The 19,734-nt window shown below is 43.5% G+C and overlaps 1 protein-coding gene across 6 annotated transcripts in view; it reads right to left on the bottom strand.

Annotated features, from left to right (window-relative positions):
* Window positions 1-1,630: 1,630 nt before the first annotated feature.
* SERTAD2 (SERTA domain containing 2) overlaps window positions 1,631-19,734 on the bottom strand; it is a 99,358-nt gene continuing 81,254 nt past the window's right edge. For all 6 annotated transcript variants that reach the window (XM_043512021.1, XM_043512022.1, XM_038396704.2 and 3 more), the window contains one exon: window positions 1,631-7,480. In XM_043512021.1, the coding sequence (XP_043367956.1) occupies window positions 6,520-7,476 (957 nt within the window). In that variant the 5' untranslated portion in view covers window positions 7,477-7,480 and the 3' untranslated portion in view covers window positions 1,631-6,519. The remainder of the gene's footprint in view (window positions 7,481-19,734) is intronic.

Below are 19,734 nucleotides of genomic sequence, written 5' to 3'. Positions count from 1 at the left end.
GCCCTTGTCTTCCCCACTCCTGCTATCCTGGGAAGTAAATACCACTCACCAAGAGCTGGGGTTTTCAGGACAAATTTTTTGGTGGCCTCAGAGTGCGGCCACCAACTCTTGCCATGGCTACGCTCACACTTTTTCTGAAAACACTTAATTAGCTTTAGGAAAAACGAATAAATATGCACATAGATACCATTGTAATTCCTTTATTGCTAGCTAGTAAGTCTGTTGTGAAAAATGATACTTTTATGTTTGTTAATATCACTTTTCACAGCAGACTTACTCAGCCCACGCAAGCCTGGGGACAAATTAAGCCCTAGATGGGAAGGTTGGGGGAGGCAGCTGGAGCCAGGGGTGATGGGGGGGAGAAATAGGAGAGCGGGGGAGGCAGTGGAGCCCCACGAACAGAGCCTTCTGCCCTGCCACCCCACAGCTGAAGCCCAAAACCTGGGCCCCACCACCCCTGGGAAAGTGGAGAACTCACCTGCTACCTGCTCCTCTAGGGTTGTGCCCCAGATGACTTCAAGGCGGTGCAGGGCTCAACCCCTGCTGGCAGCCCCAGCAAGCAACACCAAAATCCAGGAGCAACAGGGAGGGAGAGAGGTCGCTACTCCCCCCTCCCCCCCCAAATCACAGCCCAGGAGGCTGTGGCCACAAGAAAAGTCCCCCGGTGGCCGCATTTGAGAAATGCTGACCTAGAGGGATGAGAGGGTGACATCTGAAATCCAGCAGCAGATTATATAGCAAATGGTTCCAGCTGGCTTTTGATGTCGTAACTTAAAGTGCCTTCCGTCTCTTAAAACGGGACAGATTCTGTTCTCAGCTGCACCAGCTGAAATCCAGGGAAACTCCACAGAAGGCCCCAGGGTTACTCCAGGTGGTTACTTGCCCCAGTGCCAGGGAGAGCAGGGTTGTTCCCTCCTCTCTGTAAACTGACAGCCCCACCAGTCAAATGCAGCTACTGATTCTATATCTAACACTTGGTGATTAATACCACAGAACAAAGCCAGGACCGCATTGCTCCCACACGAAACTCAGGCCCACCCTGCCCACAGCCAAACCATTGGGAGGGGGCTCCCAGGGCAGAATCTTCCTGGGGGCATCCTCTTATTGTTGTCGGGGTGCAGGGTCTGCTCCCCTGTGGAATGAGCCACCCCCACCAACCCTGCACAGACAACTAATGGGAGTCAAGATCTATCCCCGTGGAGGCCTTGTGCTTGGGCTGTCCTGCTCCCTCACGCCCCTCGTCCAGTGTGGCACCAATTGAGCTATGCTACCAGCAACTACCACTGGCCATGGTTGCTCTGAGAAGCTCTCTTACAAGGAAACTCCTACCATGGAGGAGGCTCCGTAGGCAACGCAGGTCAAAGCTGTATTTACTTTTCCCGGGCAATCTCCAGAGAGGAGCTAGGGGGTAGAGTGCGTGTGTCTCGCACAACTGGTCCCATTCAACCCTATGTGAGGCCACCTGTCCCCAACCCAGGTACTCCTAACCTCCATGGAGTACCCTAATGGGGATGGAGAAGTCTGGGAAAGCAACCCCCCTTCCTCGGTCAGTAAGTCTCCCAAGCCCTGCCTGGATTCCCATTTAACACAATGTTTTGGTCATGGAAAAAAAAAAAAAGGGGGACAAGAGTTTTGTATCTTTTAATTGTTTATTGTATAATATAAAACTACAAAAGTAAGACTGCTCATTTCCATGTACATTTGTCCAATTGTTTTGATTACAGCCCATACCTACATGTGAATACAGTAATCTGGTTTCAGATGTATGTGTCTGTAATATTGCATAGAAAAGGCACAGCGCTAAGGTCTGTGGGGGAAGGGGAGGGGGGAGAAATACAGCCTTCTTTTTGACAATAACAAGCCCTGTTCAACAACCATGCACTGAACATGTCACACTATATACACCTTTTCCAGAATCTCTGCCTTTACAGATTCTAGCATGGATTACATTGTTAACCCTTGAAAAAGTTTTTGTTTTTTTAAAAAGGATTCCAGAATTTGCATTAGGCCTATTTTCTGAAAGGGGGGGGGGAGCTTAAAACGAGCTAATTTCTGAGAAACATTCAGACTCATTAATGTATGTACTGAAAGCAACTTTCACAAGAGCAGGATGCTGAAATCTGTTCAAAATTAAATCAATGTTTACACCTCTTTGGAGTGAATTAAACCATTTCTCAGGCAGGAACTATTACAATTTGTTCATTTAGTTTTTGAAGAAAGTGTAAACTTTGGAATCACAACACTTGAGTTTTAAACAATGCAGGCTATTAACATACAGCAGGGAGAAAAATACAATGCCTGTAGCACAAGGCAAGAGTTTATTCTCACACTGGGCATTTCAGGTGGTGTCTCGATCATCTTATTTTGTAGCTTACTGCAAGGAACATGACTAAATAGATGCCTTTAACTTTTAATACTTTACTGCTCCTCAAAGTTTCTTTTAAAAGGAATCTCTCCTTGCTTTGCATACAGATATTTACAGTCCACTTGGACTCTGAGCAGGGACTGTTATTGGGGCCCAATCCTGTATTGCTGGCAAAATTCCCACTAAGACCTACGTGAATTACGTATGAGCAAGGACTGCCTGATCAGGCCCAGTAAGCAATAGTAAAATCAAAACCCATGCAAAAAAACATGGTGCACTTGGAAAGCGCATTTACAACTTTTTGTCCATGTCTTACCATTTTGCACAAAGGCAGCGTCAGTTCTGTTGCACTTCCTGGAGCAAGGCACCACCCTGCAAACTCTTACTCACTCATATAGCCCCACAGACTTCACGGGGACTGCTTGCATGAGTAAAGATTTAGGGCAAGTCTAGGCAGGGGGGGTAGCTCAGGGTGCAGGTAGGGGGTAGCTGCACCAATGCAGCTATGCTGCTGTAGCGCATCTGGTGAAGACGTGCTTTGCTGACGGAAGAGTGCTCTCCCATCGGCATAATTACTCCACCTTGGTGAGATGCCAAAGCTACGTCAGCAGGAGAACGTCTCCCGCCGATATAGTGCTGGTGTGAAATTTGCGCTGCTGGGAGGGAGCGGGGGCTTTTTCACACCCCTGAGCAACATAAGTTAGACTGACTTAAGTGGTAGTGTAGACCTGCCCTTACTCATGCATTTACAAGATCAAGCCCTAAAGGAACAGCGGTGGTATGCTGACCTTGCTGCTGCTTCTACTCAAGACTCCATCCGACTTTAAAGGGTGAAAGAGCAGGCCCCTTTAAAGGAACTGACGCATTAAGAACCTGATTTTTATGAGTAATTTTGATTACTAAAAAGTCTCCCTCATCCATCCTTTTTGCATATTTCAAACAACTGGACCCATACTGGAAAAGGGGGGGGGGCGAAGAATTAATGTGAACCGTGCATATCCCGAATAGAACCCAATGCATTTTCTCTGAATCAGGCTCCCATCCCCTTTTCATACAGATTTACATTCCTACAAGAGAATACATTCCTACCATACATTCTGTACATGTTACAATCCAGATGTTGTTAGCTTCATATTTCAAAATAAATATATTTACAAGAAAAAAAGGAATAAATAACTTATGAAAAAATCACTTCAAATCCAAAGCTCTTTTGTTCTGCTCCCATCTTGTCACTTCATTGCACATCACTGTCAATATCCATCATCTGGGTATTCATCTTTTATAAAGAATTCTTATCCTGACTGTTATACTCTGACCTTTGCAAGAAGGCCATGCTATAGAAAGAAAGTTATTGCCAAAGTAGAAGATTCCAACAAGCATTTCAATCTATAGAATTAAAGGTTACAGTTCAAAATAAGAATTACTGACCTTCTGCCTAATTTTATAGATCAGGTGTTTTGCTCTTTGTGCATCTCCTGCCAATTTCCTTTAAGTATTCTGTTATTAAGGATTTCCCTATTTTATTACCAAGAATACACAGATTTCTTTTGAGTGGTAAAGTATATTTTGAGATCCTTTCTCCTGTTCTGCAAATACAAAAAGACTTCAAACAACCACTTTTAAACAGCAGTTCACTGCTCTGAAAATGGCGTTTATTTGAACTGTTGCCTAACATATGGTGCTTGTCTAAAAACACAATTAAATAATCCAAAGAAAGGGCAGTTGTTAAGAAGTGATTTACAATAACTTAGAACAACGATAATCAACTGCTTACCATGTTATTGTTCTGAACAATCAACATTATTGCATGGTTTTAGGGTTTTGTATACAGATTGATACACCTTGTTGTAGCCATGGTTTCTTGGGTGCTCCAGTTACAAAAAGTTGTGGAGTCTGTGGCAGGATAGTTCTCTCACAAGGAATGGAAGCTGCTGAATGAACAGCCACCAAACATTACTGGATGCAAAATAGAGCAACCCTTCCCCAGCTGGCCCTGAGCCGGCAATTAAAAATGGTCCCTAATTCTACAGTTGGTTGATGCCATTCTGTTTGAAGTCATAAAATACTAATCTTGTAAGCAAACTATTGCGATTATATCAACATCTTGTGTCAGAGTTAGTAATTCTCTTTAAAATATACTAAAACTGGCTGATTAATTAGGATCTAGAAGCATTTCCTAATTGTATGATGCATTGCATTTAGAGTAGCAGTTCCTTCATTGCAAAATTTATTTGCTTTGTGTTATGTGTGTACATTATATATATTTACTAGTAAATATATATGGCCTGTTTAAAGTGCCAATTTATAAAGCTGCCTTTTTAAAGGCAGACAAGACCCAATTTTATCCATGACAAGAAGTGAGCAGAATTAACTGAATATTGCCAAATGACATAAAACATAATTTAAAATTTCTTAAATAAATATAAAAGTTATTCCTAAAGAAGCCATAGGGCATGTCAACAATATAGGTTGTAACCTGCACTCATCAGCTAAAGTACCATTGAAAAATTAAAATGCCATAGCAATTTCAGCAACAGGCATGATACATTGCAAACGTTTTTTTAAATTAAATGTACACCACAATGAATACAAAAATGCTATTGGTGCAGTAATGAGAAGACTTATCAGGTGTTACGGGGGAAGGAAACATGCATAGAAAGCTGTGTCTGTATATTCATTGTAAAACAGGTCTATAAAGTGTAAAGCAGGTAACAAGAAACGAACCCTAGAGGAGATGCCAAGTGATGTAACACAACTGGCTCCAGTTTCAACAGCAATGGATACTAAGATAAGTCCATCCAGTGCAGATAAGAGATGAGCTTCACTGCAGTAATACTGAAGTTGCATTTTTCAGCACTTATTAACACAGTGAGGGAGAAAGAATGCTCCAAGAAAGGGCAAGTGGAATCTTGAACACAAATTAATTGGAACAAATACCATGTATGCCTTCTTTAAGAAAAATTAGAACAAGATGTATTGTTTGTAAATGGCGTGTATATTCCCATTAAAATCATTCGCAATAACTTCAGCTAAGGAAATGCTGACTTGTTAAAATGGTAACACATTTTAAGTAACCAAGACAATTGGCTGTTCCAAATTTAGGGGAAAAAACTTTGCTTAAAAATAAAAAAAGATTATACATTTGCTTGACATACTGGCTTCAGGATCAGGTTTTCAGTAGTCTTGATCTCACAAGAGAACACTTAAAATGAAATTTCACAATTATCTCCTGCCAACTGTTTAACATAGGTCTTGGAGTAGACATGGCTCTAAGGTTTTACAAATCACAGTAGTGCACAGGTGGCTACAGCAGCGAGTAAATATTTGTGAAACTCTTGTGAAACAGCCCCCAGCCCTTTCTTAAAGCACTGTTTGCATTCAGGGAGACCCAACTGCAGATTTATTTGATCCATTTTTCTCTTTGCACCATACACATATAAAACATTACAACTCTGTATAAAAGTACAAGTGGTTCTTGTACATCAATTACGCAGGAACTATGTGAGCAAATCCTATCAAAATAGCTATTTTTTGTGTGTATAAACAGCATTTTTTTTTTTTTTAGAAAAAACAATATAATAAACTGCAGAATCTGTACAAAAATATAAAATAAATTTGGGCAGCAGTTTCTGAACAGCCATGTAAATGCAACACGTAAAGACGACTAGTTAATGCCTCCAAAGGGCTGAATTGCTAAGTCAACCTATACAGGGCTAAAATGCCAAAAAGGTACTGAGATTATCTAAATAATAAATTTTTTACCTCTTGCAATAAAACTTATAGAAAAAATAGACAAATATGCACATGCAAATTTACAGCTTTCCCCAACATAATCCTTGTGCTTAGCTTTTACAATTCAATTTGTTTGTCGTAAGATCATAGTAATATTGTCTACAATATGCATTCTTTCCTACACCAGGGTATTAGGTCTTCCTTGAGGAACCACTTTAAAAAAATACATTGAAAGTGGTCATACATGGATGAAGGCACTCCAACTCTGCTTGAAGCAAAAACTAGTGTGAATCCTTTTCTTTTAAAAAAGGCAAGCAAGGACGCATGCACAGTGCTGTGAATTTGGAGGGGCGGGGAGGGAGGGAAGGATTGTGAAAATACTACCAAAGTGTATATACTGGTACATAAAAAGTCGTTATACTTTAAGACCCAACAAGCACCTCCATTATGTGATCCAGTTCTGTGAGGTCCATTTTGAAAGGCTGATTTGGGGTTACTGGCTGACTGCTGTAGGGGGCTAGAGTTTTTAGGAGATCATCTGCTGAGACAGGAGCCATTTTTGAGGCAGCTCCTGTAGCGGATGTGCAAGGGTCAAAATCATACATAGATGTGTCAATGTCAGCAAACAGAATATCATCCAAGGTCAAGTCTGTAAGGAAACCTGTGGAAGTTGTTATCTCAAAATTGCCAGGTAAAGAGTCCATGAGTTTGGATTCACTTGTTCTGCTCTCTTGGACTCCCTCAGACTTTTGAACATTAGACTCACTGGAGTTATCTTTAGAGTCATCTGTCGTTGCTGCTGCTTCTGTTGCTACTACGGCTGCCTCGGTAGAGGTAGGTGTTGGACAGAGCTCCTCAATTTCATCCAAGGCCGAGGAGAAACTGTCTTTTACCAGTTGGACAGCTGGAGGCGGTAGTTTTGTAGGACCATCATGTTGGACAGTCTGGGAAGTGCAAAAAGTGTCATCCTCAAGCAAAGAGGCTGGGGTGAGGCAAGACTCTAATGGTGTAGTGCTTACTAAGTCAGTGGGGTGAACTGGCTGAGAGGCAAGATGACTGAACGCAGGCTGAGCCTCTCGAAAGCTGTCACCCAGAGGGTCAGTAGGCTGTGAAGTGGTGATGAACACAGGCCTTAAGCTACCTTCTTGTTTGAGTTCCTCCTGGATTCGCCTCAGCATGTTGTTAATTAAAACTGTCTTTTGCAAGCTTGGCTCTGTTAATGGCCTGTGGTTATAAAGTTTCATAAGGGAAATGTTGAAGATAGTCTGGCGCTGTAAGGTGTAAGACACCTTAGATGGACCATCAGTAGGAGACACCACTTTGCCTTCCAGCCCATCTTCATGCTCATCAAACTTCCGCTTTCCTCCTTTTCCCAACATATATCTGAAAAAGAGGGGGGAAACCATTACAATAAATCATTAAAAATATTTATATCTTACAGCAATACACTGTCTTTATGCTTCACACCAACAGCTCAGTGTCAAACAGTTTCTGCCTACCCTCGGCAGATGTTCTACATATCAGTGACAAGGATGGGTTTGAATCAGATCCCATTCATACTGGTTTCCCACTAGAGTAACTCCATTGATGCCAATGGAGTGACTCCTGATTTACACTGGTGCAATAGAGAGAACAGAATTAGGCATAGATAGCTTTTGCTCTGACTAGACCTACCTTAGTACAATGCTACGGCTGATAACTTAAACAAACCTAAGTTAGTAAATTCAAAGTATGGTTACAGCAGCAACTACAACCCAGCCCTTTGCACACCTGTAGCATTTACCCTGTGCCCTGTACAAGGATGCAACTAATGCACGCTGTTACATGCATTCGTTGCATCCTTCTCATGCCAATAGGGGCACACAGGGCAGAAACTAGGCTCTTCCATGCCTCTCCAGCATTTGCTGCGGCTTCCATGCACTCTGCGGTGTCGAGGCTGAGTGTTTTGCCCTCCTCCCTGCCAGGTGTATGCCTTCAAATACAGCTCTACTACAGGCATTAATCATTCCGAGTTTTGAATTTATATCACCAATCATAACACTGCATTTAACTTAGGGGCTTTTATACTGAATTTCCCTTTTTATTTAAAATTTAAAAAATTCCCAGCAATTGTACACTGAGAGATCGCAGAGTCAACTCTCTGGAATTCCAGATACATGTATATCCCCAACCTGCTGTTTTATTCAAATGATTAAAATAAAACATTAGACCAGGAAATGCTCTTCTCACCTCTCCAAAGCACATACATTACAAATGAGGGAAAAAATCCTTTCAAGTCATTTCGTCCATCCTCCTGCCAATGCAGGATTGTTCTCTCCTGTGTATTCTCCCGTTTAGTGTAACGTTAACGGCTACAGCCACAACTTTCAAAAAGTGACTAGTAATTTGGGGAACCCAAAGTTCAGGGTGCCCAAATTTAGACCCCTTAAAGGGGCCTGATGTCCAGAATGTGCTCAGCACTCACCCTGCAGAAATCAGGCACCCTATAATCAAAACACACACACACAAAAAATCACTGATCCTGGTCTATTAGAGTATTTGTTTCTACGCACTTCAATGTCCCAAACCGAGGCAGCCACAAATGTTGGTAAGTTGGTCACCCTATTAACACTTAGCACTAAGATCATGATGGTCTGACAGCCTACCCTGCCACCATCTGCCCTTTGGATGAGGGGCTCTCCCTGCATATTTGCAATCACTGCGGATCTTAGACCCTGACTTTTAAAGGTATTCAGCATTCCTCTGCTCAAGGTTGCAAGGCCTAGACCCAGATTCACAAAGGTACTGAGGTAAAACCAATGACAGCTAGGCACTAAATACCTTTGAGAATCCTGGCCTAAGTGGCTCACATAGCTAAGTCCCATTTTCATTTTACACTCCTATGTGCCTAAATCACATCCGGAACTGGGACTCGGCCATCTAAGTCACTTAGGCATTGCAAGCCAGAGAAGCAATGCCTTTACAAATCTGGGAACTTTCCATTTTAAATTTACTTAAGGGAAGGAGCTTCCATCATTTTGTTCGGGGCACTATTTAGGCTGAACAACAGGAAATGTTTCCTAACCGCGTTGTCAAAAGTTTTGTTTCACTCATTTTTCACCTTGTTTATTTGAAGAAACATCATCTGCCTTTTCCCAGTTGTTAGACTTTGTACATAGAACATCCACAGGCATCCGATGCGTGTATCTGGCTAATCATACTGAATCAACAAGGAAATGACACACTACTGCACATGCACAATGCGTCTTATTTTTAAATGCCTAATCAAAGCACGTTCATCACCGAGGCCTACATTCATGTCAAGTTGGAAGCTTAAAAATTTCTTTTGAGGCATCGGAGGACAACATTTTTTAAAAGTGTCAGCATGCACACACTTTCCTAACACGAAGATAAATTTAAAAAAGGACCATCAGAATTTTGTCCAACTTTCCTAGGAACATAAACTGCCTTTGAGCTAAGCAAAGCAGCATGGTGCTTTTCCAATCATAGATGTTTTATCAGAAAGTTAGAGCACCTGAAAAGAGAGGCCTAGAAAACGTTGCCCACATCTAACCAGAGCACCATAATGGTGACCATATTACTGTTGGCAGTATTCACTGGGTGGGAAAATATCGTATTTGAGATGCATAATAATCAGCTCAACAAACCAATTCTATCATCATCGTAACAGGTGCACCTTATGCTACACACTTGGGAGTACAAACAGTACTCTAGGAGCAGAACTCAACTACTTCACCACCACGTGGCTCTTCCAATAGTTCTGGAAGCACACAGAGGTTTTGTTTTGCTTGGGGTGTTTTTTGAATCTCAATTATTACTCTGGAAAATGGATTTCAAAGCCTGATGTAGAAATATATTTTCTGCTACGGATGGCCTCCAGATATTTTCAAGGATTGAGATTTCAGTCTCAGGACTTTTTCCCGATAATTAGGCTGCATGGAATGAATATATTGTACAAGAAGTTTTATTGGATGTAATCTAAACAGTCGAGAAGAGAGGCCATCAATACATCTCCCTTACCTGCACCACAAGCTCCATCAACCCCATCTGAGGAAAATTCTGCAGAAGGGAGAAACTCTACGCGGCTCTCACTGCATCAACCCACTGTGGGGGTTTGGGGGGGAATATCGCATGTTCACACAGGGGGTAAAGGTATATAGGTCCCTAGCAAGCTCACATGTGCACAAAAGCCTCCCCCCTCTGCATTGTTCACTTGGCTGCCGCATGCCAGAGTGGCACTCTTCACACCCAGGAGTTGTGCTACCGCTGGCTCCCTGCCCGCTCTTTCCTCTTACTGGGGCAAGGGGGTAAAGCAGAAAGCGAGGAGCAGAGAACTCGCATGCTTTTACATGGAGACCACACACAGATTTGTGAGAATGCCTTGAAACAGGCCTAACGAGTGAGAGCATGGAGTCAGGCGCGTGGCATTGCAGAGAGGCATGCCTGGAATGCTGCACCTACGTTGGCTGCAATGAAGAAACGAACCATAGAGCTGCTGTCCCCTCAGCAGCCTGGCACCTCACTCCCCCAAGCCCATGGAACTCCCAAAGTGCAGAGTTCACCTGGAGGGCTATGCAGGGGACTGGAGGTAGGCTGGTGAGGCAGTGCTTCCTTGGCATTGCTTCCCTTGCTCTAACAACTCTGAAGCCATTTTGACGGGTGTTTTCTCCTATCATCCCCTCCCCATCGGACAGCGGTGGAGAGAAGGTGGCATAGAAAGATTCTCATTTAATCAAGACCGTCTCTGCTCAGGCTCAACCCTTTCTCTCTATCTTTTTATTTAGTTACATATCCGAGGGGAGGAGGATCATAGTCCCCCTGGTAAAGCACAGAGTGGCAGATGAGATCAGCTCCAGATGCAGAGGGAAATTACAACAGAAATATAAGTAGACTTGAACCCCAAGCCTGACGCTTACACAATCCTTACTGTGTTGCCATAAAGGTCTAAAGCAGTGGCCCCCAAACTTTTCATGGTCATGCCCCCTTACTCCTGTCCACATCTCGGGGCCAGGAGCGGGGCAGTGTGGTTGCAGCAGAGAGCTGCCTTAGTACATACATGCGGAATCGGGTGGGATTGTATTTGGGATTGCACTCGGGATTACACTCATGCTCCTGTGCTAGCTCGAGCAGAGCTAGTGCGTGTACGTCTACACAAGCTGGGCATTTTGTCTTCCAGGTGCTATGCAGACAGACCCTACCTAAGAATAAAAAAAAAAGAGCCATGGCCTGGCTGTAGCTGGCCCAGATCAACTGACTCAGGCTCAGCTCGAGGTCTGGGCTCACAGGGTCTCAGAGCTCAGGCTCCAGCCCGAACCAGAATTTCTACACTGTAATTTTCTAGTCCCTGTGAGCCCGAGTCAGCTGACCCAGGTTCTGGGACTCAGTGCCCCAAGGCTTTTATTGTAGTACAGACGTCTTAAGAGACAACTTCTGCGGTCCTTATTCAAGCAGAATTCCCAGTTCACCTGATGTGAGTTTGGCCTGAGGAAGGACTGCACTGCATGTACCCACTGGTTTAACAGTTGTGCAGCTTTCGTTTGAATTGGTTTAAGATCTCCAACCTTTCTTCTCAGCCCCAAGCTTTGTTTTTAAAATTGCTCCTAAAACAAAAGCCTTTGCAGAGTGGAGCGGAAGAGGCAGGGTAAAAGAAGCATCAGGGAAATATTGACACATTCTGAAGTTTGTCTAACATTGAATATAAAACAAGTGTAGGGAAAGTCAATCTTTATGGTTAAAAATAAATCCAAACTCCAGATCTTTTTCTGGAGTTATATGCAATTTTAAAAAAAGGAGGGGGGGGGGGAAGCAAAAACCAAGCAAACCCAAGAAAAGCTGAGGAACCTGTAAGCACTAATCCAAGTTTCTTGGCTAGCTACCAAGAATCCTTAAGCCTGGAATCTCGGGTGAGCAAAAACTCTGAAATGTAGTATTATCCCATGGAAGTCTGTTTTCTCTCATCCCTAGTGCCAATTTCACGGAATGCTCAGCCTTTTTTCTTTTTTAAAGTTCTGCAGTGGCACTCTTCCTTTCACTTCAAATGTGTGCGCCAAGAGCAGAATCGCGAGGCTGACAGACATGCAATACATCAAAGTAAGTGTTCTGAGCCCAGCAGTTTTAGAAGCTTTGTGCTAGATGAGCACTGGCAGCGTTACAAGCAGAAAAGGGCTCCATTATAAGACCTATCTACAGAGTACAACGGCTGCCATACTGGGCCAGACCAAAAGTCCATCTAGCCCAGTATCCTGTATTCTGACAGTGGCCAATGCCAGATGCCCCAGAGAGAATGAACAGATCAGGTAATCGTCAAGTGATCCATCCCATCACCCATTCCCAGCTTGTGGCAGACAGAGGCTAGGGATGCCATCCCTGTCCATCCTGGCTAATAGCCATTGATGGACCTATCTTCCATGAACTTATCTAATACTTCTTCTCCAACCTTGTATTTAAAGCAGAGCTTTTTAATGGTGTGGGGACTGCGGGAGAAGTTTTAAAGTTTGTCAGTCCCTGGAAACTAGAAAATATTCACTGTACAAAGCAAACCCTTCCTCCCTCCCATCAAGAAGAAAGCAGGCAGTTTGTGTGGCTAACATAGCCTTCCCATGCCAAGTTTATTAAATGAGCTGGTGTTCTCCACTGGGCACCAAAGAGCACAGTACCTGAAGTAAGCTCCTAAAGTGACAAAGAGCCAGACACACACACACACACACACACACACACACACACACACACACACACACACACACACACACACTCTCATTTCTTTATATTGTTTTCCAGGAAGCTTAGAAATGACTGAAGACTTCCTGTACACATGACTGTCTGAGCTACATAAAGACTGAATGATATGTGAAAGCTAGAGTGCTGTTGGTGTCCTTTTAAAAGGCAGAACATGTAAGGTAACTCAACTTCACCTACTAACTTTACAGTATTTTCACACTCCAGAAATCCCCTATCAAATGAGTCTAAAACTTTCAATCTTCAGAAGTAGCTATTTCTAGCCTACACAAGGAGATTTTTATTCCCCTAACTAGGGGCCTAGAATGACTAGCATTAGAACATAAGCTTTTTAAAATATTTTATTTCAGACCACAAATGGGAATTGTTTTGAAAAACTTCCATTAATTACTTGTTCATTCTGCATGACTCCTCCCCCACTCACCACCAATGATCTTGTGTCTACATTAGAAAACATTTCAATTTTGCACATATTGTTGACTTGTTAAAGTATCAAGTGATTTAAAATAAAAGATACTGAGGCAATATGCACCACATAAGAAATACTCTCTCCAACTTGACTCCACTGGTCTTGGTGAAGAGCCCACTCCTACACTCTCCCAAGTCAAAACTCCTGTTGAGGAGCTGAGAAAGCCAACTTACAGGTCTGGCTAGGCAAAGAGTAAAAATTAGTGTAAAATTAAATATATTCACACCCTCCACATCTAGGAAGTCACAGTAAGTCTGAGGGTACGTCTACATTACCCGCTGGATAGTGATCGATCTACTGGGGATTGATTTATCACATCTAGTGTACACACGATAAAAATCCATCCCCGATCGCTCTGTAGTCAACTCCTGTACTCCACCGCAGCAAGAGGCGGAGTCAATGGGGGAGTGGCAGCAGTCGACCCTGCGCTGTGAGGATGCGAGGTAAGTTGACCTAAGATATGGTCAACTTCAGCTACGCTATTCTCAAAGCTGAAGTTGCGTATTTTAGGTCGATCCCCCCCCAGTGTAGACCAGGCCCGAGCCAGACAATTATAGAAGGCAGGGACAAACAACCTGACAAAATGCAGTGCTGTCATGGACCATTTGGTATTCTCAGAAAGGCAGTGCCCAGTAAGAACTCCAAAGTATATTACATCTGTTAGGAGCTGGTCTACAATGACCTCAGGATCTCTTCCTGGCTACACAGGTTCCTTTTCCTTGGTATTTGTATCCCATTTCTAGTGATGTCTTGCAACATATTTCTGTATTTGTGTTTACGTGCTATTCATGTCAAGCCCAAAGATGATTGTATGTTATGGCCATGTGTTTTAAGGTCTGATGTGGTCATGGGCATGAGCTACTTTTAAAGGGAGACAATGTAGAACTGATTCAGCTATTCAAAAGAAAAAGAAAAGTTGCTCCAGAGATATTAGCCACAAAGTAAGCTTCGCTGGCTCCAGCTTTTGGAAGACCCAGTCCAGAAAAGTATCTAAGATCCATCCATTCTGTTTCAGAAAGTCTGAACTTGCTTTTTTGTCCTCTGCACTTTAGGATGATTACATACACTCTAGTAGAAGATGAACTTTACAAGAGTAAAGTTTGTGTCATTTAGCACAGTGGGTTTGGTTTTGTTTTTAATTAAAAAGACAAGTGATGTTATTGAAAAACATCTTTTGCCCTTTGTGAAGAAACTGGTTTTGGTTTTGTTTCAGCGAAGAGAAACAGCCCGAAGATGGTGGTTCTCTAGATCCAACAGCAAAATGATTAGTAAGTGTGGGGAAGCTTGTAACATTTCTGGTCCTAATAACTGATATGAGTCCTTCACTTTCTCGAGAACACAGATCCATACACATCTTTAAAGAAGTATTTGCCAGTCCTGGTCACAAGGAGTATTCTTTGCTATTGCTGGGCCGAATCCTGAAGTCTTTACTAATTGGGAATTTTGCCTAAATAAGAACTGCAGCACTGGAGCCATAAAAAGTAAAATGAAAAAGAAAATGGTTTGGTCACCTTCTACCTAGCCCAGGGGTGGGCAAACTTCTTGGGCCGAAGGCCACATCGGGGCAGGGAAATTGTATGCAGGGTTGGGGCAGGGGTGCTGGAGGGGGGTTTAGGGCAGGGAGTTGGGGTGCACAGGGTGCAGGAGGGGTTTGGGCTCCGGCCCGGCGCCACTTACCTAAAGCGGCTCCGGGGTGGCAGTGGCGCACACCGGGGCCAGGGCAGGCTCCCTACATGCCTGCCTTGGCCCCACAGTGCACTGCTCTGGGAAGCAGCTAGAACCAGGTCCCTGTGCGGCCCCCAGTTCCCAGCCAGTGGGAGCTGTGGGGGTCAGTGCCTGGAGGAAAGGACAATGCACAGAGCACTGTGCCCCCCGTGGGCCACAAAGACTTGGTGCCGGCTGCTTCTTGGAGTGGAGTGGGGCCCACGGCGCCACACGGGGCAGTCCTGTGGGCTGGATCCAAAGCCTGAGGGGCTGGACCCAGCCGGCGGGCCGTAGTTTGCCCACCCCTAACCTAGACAATACAGGCTTGTTCCCTACTATATATTCTCCAAGGTTTTGTCCAGTTTAGTTTTAAATGTCTCCCATTCACAGTGGTTTTTCTTGGAAAGCTATTCCAGAATGCAACAGCCCTCATTGCTAATAAAAAGGTTATTTTAAAAAGCAGTTGAACATCTCAAGATATATATCCTACAGAATCCATAGAACCGGAGTCGGTTCTTTAAGAAGCCATATTCCCCCATCCTTTGGCTTGTGCTGTCACCTTGGGAGTTCTCAATGCTGAATGGTTTAAGACTCACTCTCAAAGCTAACCCTGAGTGTTTTTTTAAAAGGCACTCACGTAAGTCTCAACAATTCACAGGCAGTGATTTGTCCTCATGGGTCCAAAGTTTGAAGGAAAGAAAAAACCAGGAGGAGCTGGTGTGTGCAGGGTGGCTTAAAGCAGACCTGGCAGCGTCTACTTCCTGACTGAAATCCTGTGTAGCTGAAACCACAGCACTTGCATAAAAAATTAAAAGAGAGGAAAAATGGATTATTTCACTTTCTTTTCTCTCAGAAAAGAACTAAAGCTGAAATCCTGCAGGGTGAAAAGGGAATTTGGGGAAATTTTCTCTGTTTAACTCTGAGTATGCAGCTTTTCAAGCCTCAGTGGTGATCGCTCTGAGATTTTACATTTTTCAGGCACTTTCTGCACTGCCTCTGTAACATGGATTATTATTTCTCTTCCCGACTTCAAATCTTGGAGGGACAAATTCTGGTGAAACTGAAGTCAGTGAGTGTTTTGTTACAGACTTCAATGGAATCAGGGTTTGGCATGCAATGCCACAGGACCACAAGTGAAGGGCATTTTGTGTCTATTGGGTAGTTCAACTGGCAACAGCATGGGCCAGATCCTCTGATCCAGCCAATCTGTATTTGGCACAAGGACAGGAATGGGCAACTTTAAGCCTTTTTGATACTCCCAGATCCTAAGGCTTGTCAGGGTAGCCAGAGGGACAAGTTTAAATTACACCCAGCCACCCATGGGCTCAAGAGGCCATTTGGGCAGTGAGCAGCAAGCAGAGCAAAAGCACACCTATCCATATACCTTTCCCCTCGACCACACCCTTGAGTGAATCCCTCACAGAGCCAGACTCGCCAGCTTTGTGTTGCCCAAGATCTGGCCCCTAAATTCCTGGCAAGGATGACACTGGTTGTGCCAGCCTATGACCACCACTGGCCAGAGAAAGGAGTCAGAAGATTAAATCTGTCCATATAGATGGAAGCCCTCCAACCTCCTAAAGGAGCAATGGACCCCTTCTCCCACAACCACTTGTTAAAGCTAGCAAGGGTAACTACCAAGGGTAAAAAGCAGTTACTCACCTCTGGCTAGAGAAAGCTAACAAATCTAGCATCCGTTTCTCATTTCACTTTGTATTTTTTAAAAATCCATACGTACTCGGTTTTAGCTCAACAAATTGAAAGAACAAATTATGTTGATTGAAAAACAACAAAAACACCCACAGTCCTTAAATACACACTTTCTTAAAGATTTTGTTTGCTTAGTTCAAAGGGGTCTTTAAATCCTGGCATAGCAATGTCACACTAGGTAGCTAGTACAGTACGTACTGCATGGTAATGTGCAACTAGATTTGATATGCTGCAGCTGGCTCAGAATTTGTACATTAACTGTTTTTGCAAGACTTCTTAGTGTCTGATTCTGATCTCACTGATGAAGGCTGAACACCAGTGTGATTCAGCTTACTCCAAAGGAGTTTTACTCCAGATTTACACTATTGTAGGCAAGAATCAGGTCCTAGGTCTTGATATTATGGGCATGTGGACAGGTGGGAGAAGCCAGAAGAGATGGAAGGCTAAATGGAAAGGGACAATATTGGGGCTGCTCTCCTCTCTGACTTTTAATAGTTAGGATTTCCCATTTACAGTGTGTTTTTTCTAATACCAAGTTGTTAGTTTTAGGTCAGTTCTGACCTAAGTTCCCTGTAAGCTGCGCGACTGCGCAGCAAGCTATCAAGGGCCATGCAGGCGGGAAGAGGCGTCTCTCCCCCGGCTCCAGGGCTGCTGCGGCGAAAGAGGGCTGGGGGGAGTCCTCGCTCCCCACTGCAGCTCCGGGACAGCTTTCACCACAAATTCCTCATCCCCGGCCCCACCCCAGAGCCCACACCCCTAGCCAGAGCCCTCCCCTCCTCCCACACACCAACCCTTTGCCCCAGCCTTGAGCCCCCTACTGCACCCCAAGCCTCTCATCCCTGGCCCCACCCCAGAACCCGCACCCTCAGCTGGATCTCTCACCCCCCTGCATTACCTTCTGACTTTTTTTTTTTTAAGGAGTAAAATTTTTTTTTTTTTTAAATAAGCATTCACAAAAATCTCTCTCCACTGAATATCAAAAATTTCAGCGCCGCACTCTCAGAGAGCACAGGGCATCACTCACATTCACCAGCCTTCTCTGCACAGTGCTAGCAATAACTGTAAATGCCAGGTGGTTTTGGTGTGTATTCTGTATGAAACTACTCTCCCCATTTGCTTTTGTGGGGGGCATTAAAGCAAGTTTTAAACCTCAATTGTAGAGGCTAGTAAAAATGCACCCCATACATGTCAATTCAAGCCAGAATTTTCAGAGGTGCCAGTCATGAACAACCATAGTCATGACGGCCTTGGTGTGTGTTTAGTTCCTCTGAAAATCTGGCTGGTTTTACATAGATACTGAAGTAGAAGCACTGACACCTGGTAAATTTAATAATAATGCTTAAACAAAAGAAAACAAAAACCCCACAGGGGAAATTTTTAGTAGCTATCTTAAGTAGGCTTTAGTGCAGTGTAATGAAAGTTATGGCAGTCGTAACAATAGGATGCTAGAGGAAGTTTAGAATCTCAGTATAGGAACATGTGAAGTCCCGCAGTTATCGCTGGAGTTCTACTTTGCACTTCCAGGAGTTCTGAGGTCCCTGCAGTGACATCCATGTTAATTGGAAAGTAAGGTGAAGCCTTCCCTAACAAATAAGCAATGCAATTATAAAGCAAGTCAATAGTGTAAAGCCAGCTAACGTGTTCCAGCGATATTTTGAAACTGTAATCCGATACTACTGTTTCCATCCTCGTGCCTTGCCTGCACTCCCTTGTTGCATACTGTACTATTTGAGGCCCAGAGGGCAAGGCAAGCTCTTGCTGTTTATTAATGATCAGACACTGCATTTCGACTGAGATCTGCATGCACACCACCCGCACTACTTTCTCGATAGTTTCTTAAACTTGCAGATTATTGAAACCCTACCAGAAGGTTAACCTTTTTGGAACAACTAAAGCAAGAAACCCCTCCTCCTCCTGCCCGCAACTCTCTCATTTTAAATCTCCAGCAGTTTTTACTGTGCTAAAAAAGGCAAAGCCACTCAAAGCAAGTCTCTACTCTTGCAGTCTGCTAAGTTTTGCAGGAAGCATATGCTTCTATTAAATTAGAAACAGTTTCTAATGCTGTCAGTTTGCTAAGTGTAACCTTTTCTCTTGGAAGAAAAGCTGGTTTAATGTTTTTGACAAACTGCACTCAGCAAACAAAACTATGTCAGATAAAGCTGGAACAGGCTCCAATAAATATCATTTAAAATAAATTAGGGCCTCATTAAATAATCATTTGAAAGAGGAACAGGCTTTGTATGTTAATAAGAGCGTTTATAATATCAGAAATTGTATTAAGTTTTATTGCCCTAATACAAGTTGATGTCAAATTTACTCTCCTTCGCTTGTTAAGCCATTAAAAATTACACTGAAAGAATTAAGAGGTGATCAAAAATACACAGGTGCTGTATATGGAAGGAAGACCAGGCATTTTAAAATGGCCACCTGAATAGAAATTACGAGCAAACAACACAGGCTGTATAAAGGCACAGATGACTGAAACAGAAAAAGGATCTTCTTTCTGATACAAAGGAGAACAAGTGATGTGTTTTTAGAATAAAAGTATTAATGTGTAAAAAACCCAACCAACCAACCAGTGTTTACTGTCTGGCGGGGAGCTGTCTTTAAAGCAGCAACAAACTGTTTTGGGACAATACACATTATTTTTATGTCAGAGCCTCCAGCTAGCCAAAAAGTCAGTTCCGACATATTCTACCTTGTGTAGAACTTCTCTTTTGTTTCCTTGAAACAGTGAACAAGGGCATCAGTCAAGTGTGAATGTGATCACGAGACTCAAGCCTTCTCCCTTTAGGGAGTTTCATGCAAAAATTTGCTACCATTGCTAACTCTGGCTCAGCTCCACCTGTGGGAGCGCTAGCATGGAACCTATGATCACGGGCATAATTTAGGCCTACTCGGGGCAGAAGTAGATAACACTGTTAAATGCACTGGCAGCCCATTTACACCATTGCTACCACTGGCGTTAGCAAGGGGGAAATATTTGCAAAACACAGGCATAGCCTTGTCCCGAGGCACCTCT

This window comes from Dermochelys coriacea, chromosome 3, assembly GCF_009764565.3.
Source record: "Dermochelys coriacea isolate rDerCor1 chromosome 3, rDerCor1.pri.v4, whole genome shotgun sequence".
In the NCBI taxonomy this organism is placed as follows: Eukaryota; Metazoa; Chordata; order Testudines; family Dermochelyidae; genus Dermochelys; species Dermochelys coriacea.
This window is presented reverse-complemented; position numbering and strand designations above follow the sequence as displayed.